The 4,548-nt window shown below is 43.3% G+C and overlaps 1 protein-coding gene across 1 annotated transcript; it reads right to left on the reverse strand.

Moving 5' to 3' along the window:
• Nucleotides 1-21: 21 nt before the first annotated feature.
• SARC_00249 (hypothetical protein) lies at nucleotides 22-4,363 on the reverse strand (the record flags this gene model as incomplete). Its single annotated transcript, XM_014306045.1, has 8 exons — nucleotides 22-224; nucleotides 591-676; nucleotides 1,272-1,373; nucleotides 2,063-2,233; nucleotides 2,392-2,787; nucleotides 3,005-3,290; nucleotides 3,873-4,003; nucleotides 4,311-4,363. 8 exons carry the CDS (start codon nucleotides 4,361-4,363, stop codon nucleotides 22-24), a joined length of 1,428 nt encoding a protein of 475 aa, XP_014161520.1.
• Between the last annotated feature and the right edge of the window lie 185 nt (nucleotides 4,364-4,548).

Below are 4,548 nucleotides of genomic sequence, written 5' to 3' on the forward strand. Positions count from 1 at the left end.
ACCAATTTTTTATGAGTATGCTTACCTGTGTATTAAGTTATCTTGTTCTGTATCATTATGTAAATAGTTCATGCCGCTTGATATTTGCCTGGAATAGTCCATTAGCTTATTGAATGGTATTAGTTCGTTGTCTTCTGCTGGGGCTGGCTGTCCATTCGCCCTCAGCAATCTATTTTTATCTCCCTTATGAATCAGATCGAAGAGATTGCCGCGATTGCAATATTCTGCGATTTGATCACGGATTCAATTGGTATTCAGGTTTAGCTTGTGTCAACAAAACGAACGATCCAGATTTGAGACTGTATACCGAATGCCCGTGATATGATATTGGCACCAACGAGCTCTGCTGATAGCGTGAAATCACCGACTGAACCGATTGCGTCATTCTGAAATCTATGACGAAGTAACACAAGACAATGCATGCAGGACAACATCATATTCCGGAATTAAGTTACACAGAGAACATCCACCTGCTATCACACCCCCTACACGAGCAATAAACAACACCGTGTCCCTGCTGGATCCGAAATCTCAGCAAAACAATGACTCAATTGATGAGTCACCCGTTTCCGACAGGGGTCTGCTCTTACCCAGGACTAAACAGGGAGAGCTGTCTGAGTCCAAGTAGATGCCGTAGACAGCTATGATGTTGACGTGCTTCAACTTTTGCAGCATCCTGGGTTGGGTACAGGTATGCATTGGTGCGTAGTATGTGATTGTGGTCAGTGAGTGATTGTGATGGTGCTAGGGTTATTTCTCATGCCGGCTGGTGTATGGAAGAGGATATGTGTTTTGGTAAGGCTGAGTTTTGAATCTGGAATTTTATTAAAGATGTAGTTGTTGCATATTCTAGGTTGACATATTTGTGCTTTGATTGCGAAGTATTGAACTGTTGTCAGGGCGAGCTATTCCAAAATGTAAACTTTTAACGAAAGGCACACATGGGAACATTGAAATCTGGACAGAAAAAATCAGAAACCACGAGACTTGGAATAGAAATACTTACGAGAATGGTTAGACTTGAATCAAAACTGAGGAGAATCAGGCTCTCTCACACCCTTATCATATTTATACATACAAGAATGTACAGATATATATGGAGTTGAAAAACACAGTATTGCTGTCTCGTATCCACAACCATGATAGATTTTGCATAAACTTAAACCATGATAGATAAAGCATAAACATAAATCCTGACAGATAAAGCATAAACTTAAACCATGACAGATAAAGCATAAACTTAAACCATGACAGATGCAGCATAAACTCACTCGGCTTCGTGTAGCAGCTCTTCATTGCCGGCTCTGCTCTTTTTGATGGCGATGGTACGTCCCTTCCACATCCCGAGGAGCACAGTGCCGAATGCCCCACGGCTGTGTACACACGCCCACGTCATAGCAAATCAAAAATACAAAAATAGAATAGTTATTGAATATGAATCCTCTGTAATGTATTTGACATAGCGAATAAAAAGTAGAGTTTGTTAATGTACAATACACTCACCCTATTTCCTTATGTACAATACACTCACCCTATTCCCTCATGTATAATAATCTCACCCTATCTCCTCATGCACAACAAACTCACCCTATTCCCTTATGTATAATACACTCACCCTATTTCCCTATGTACAATAAACTCACCTTATTTCCATATGTACAATACACTCTCCCTATTTCCTCATGTACAATAAACTCACCCTATTTGTTAATGTACAATAAACTCACCGCATTTCCTCATGTACAATAAACTCACCCTATTTCCCTATATACAATAAACTCACCGTATTTCCTTGTGTACAATACACTCACCCTATTTCCTTATGTACAATACACTCACCTTATTTCCCTATATACAATAAACTCACCCTATTTCCTCATGTACAATACACTCACCCTATTTCCTCATGTACAATACACTCACCCTATTTCTTTTGTACAATAAACTCGCCCTATTTCCCTATGTACAATAAACTCCCCCTATTTCCCTATGTACAATAAACTCACCCTATTCCCTTATGTACAATAAATTCACCTTATTCTCTCATGTACAATAAACTCACCCTATTTCCTTATGTACAATAATATCTTCTCGCCGGATATCGCCGTACTCGATCTCACCGGTATCGATTGCGGCCACCAGCGGCGACTCAAACACAGGTCTGCCGCCGGGCAAAGCTGTGTTGAACATCGAGTTAATCCTATTTACCCCGATTGAACTATTGGTCATTAGCCTGTGACAGAATGTGAGCATACGCGGGATTAAGGGTAGGTATGTACGGGGGACATCTGAACTGTTCACATACCATACACTGGCACTGCTGGCACACGCCCAGCAATCAAGCTATACCTACAAACTCAGAGACAAGAGAGAGAGAGCTGTGACACGCACCTGAGATCTGGCATATGCCCTATATTCGGAGCGGCAGTTTCCGATTGTCTTCGGTACAAATCCGGTGGTGAGTCCAGTGGGGGTTCAATCGGCGATTTTGGTGCCGAAGGCGCATAATCGGGTTGACTATTTGGGGCGTACAACACCGAATTTAACGAATTAGGTGGCGGGTATTCTGATCCAGACTGATCTGCACCCAAGTTTGCCGGGGCATAGTTTGAACTATTATTGCTAGTACTACTGGGCCTCTCCGGAGGATAGTTCATATTATAATTGAAGTTGGCTGGCGGCGTTAAGTCGGGTTCAGACAAGCCAGCGCTGCTGTGCGTGTCTGACGCATAGAGCACCCTGGGGTGACCCTCGTTCTGGGTGTTGGTATCGGTGTTGCTTTGCGAGCTGGAGAGTTTAAGACAAGTGGTGGGATAACATTGTGAGATAACATTAGTCAATGGTGGACACACACGGACACACACACACACACGCATATATATATATATATATGCTTCACAGGGCTGCTCATACCCGGAATAGAATCCCTGCAAAGTGATCCCCACACCCCATACCAAAGCGAATTCCTATCCAAAAATCATAAAGACACACAACTTGAACTCACCTACTACCGCCGACTGAATAAGCTGGGTTGTGACCATCGTACACTTCCCGTGGCGGGGAAGGGTATGAAATCATATTGGGTGACGTGGGGGTCTCGGTGTGCGAGTGTATCTGCAAGTGTGGCTGCGAGTGTGTGTGTGAGTGTGTGCGATGGTGTGACTGCAGGTGTTGGGTGCGTCGGTGGTGTTGCGCATAATAGTCGGGTGGAGCTATGGGCGAGTGGGTTGGGGCCAGGACGAAGGCGAAGTTGTTGATGCTGCTACCGCTCCCGTTCTGCGGTCCAGAATCTGCAATCAAGGACAAAGACAGAGACAAGGATGAGCACAGGAGAGATCACGGGTTTCAGTCATATTATAAATGGGATGAGACAACTTCACGGATAGTACTAGTCCATTGACACTGTACCGTCTGCATGATGATGGCATCAAAACACCGCTATTCCTACCAACATATATGCAAACGATCCGGTTTTAATATTATGGAGTGGGGCCCAATGAGAGAGTTATAAGTAAACGTGCTGCAGTACGCGTCAAAAGGATAAAAATACTGTCATCTCACAGGGCCAAAGGATTTCGTGGCTACGATCCGGCATCCTATACGAAGGCTTATGTTCTGACTGAACTGTAGACAAACCAACACTATGAGGCTTTCTTCTACAACAGATGGTGCCCTACAACGCCACCCCTAAAAGATGCGTGTATACAATGCGGCTACTAAGACGTACTAAGAATATTGTAGAGTTGTATATATGCATGTGCACGCTTGTCTATCTTTCAAAGTTCACAAGCATTTGACAAATCACGGGAGTATTTATATACAGCCATCCTGAGTGATTATACTAAGAATCATATACGACCATGACAACCTACTTGAATAGTCCGAAGGATAAGACTCTAGTGATTGAGCGCTGGTACTCTGGTTCTGTTCATTGTTCGACAGATGTAACCTCGGGGGTGGGTAGTGTCTCGGACTTCTCGGCGGTCTGTCTGGCCTGTCTGGCCTATGGGACATGCGGATAAAAATAGATAATATTGGGATACACATTTACTACGGTAATCTAGAAATGCTCACCTGGTCCTATTTGATCCCATACACTCTGCTAATATGATGGAATGACGTACAGGTATACGTATATAGCTACAGTCGTATAACTCTAGGTGTAGCTAAGTGATAAATTAAAGAACAAGAAATGCAGATAGGGAGATGAACACGAAGATACCCGTATATATAACCATAGAGTGAAGCAGTACCCTATATAGTCACGTGGAATGGTGAGTATCTGCACACGCAAACAACATATCGCATACCTGTACGACTGCGAACCGACGTCTGGAAGACTGCCACTGCTGGTGTATTCCATCTGTTGGGCGCTCGAGTAGGGGTTTGTATGTACCACCTGCGGGGTTATATGTAGCTGTGGCGAAGTCCAATACAAGGCGGATAAAGTTAGCAGACGGCTTACTGGGCATATGGGTCTGGAATCAAATTGAGACTCTATTAGATATATATATATATATATATATTTGTATATATATATACATAAAT

This window comes from Sphaeroforma arctica, assembly GCF_001186125.1.
Source record: "Sphaeroforma arctica JP610 unplaced genomic scaffold supercont1.7, whole genome shotgun sequence".
In the NCBI taxonomy this organism is placed as follows: Eukaryota; class Ichthyosporea; order Ichthyophonida; genus Sphaeroforma; species Sphaeroforma arctica.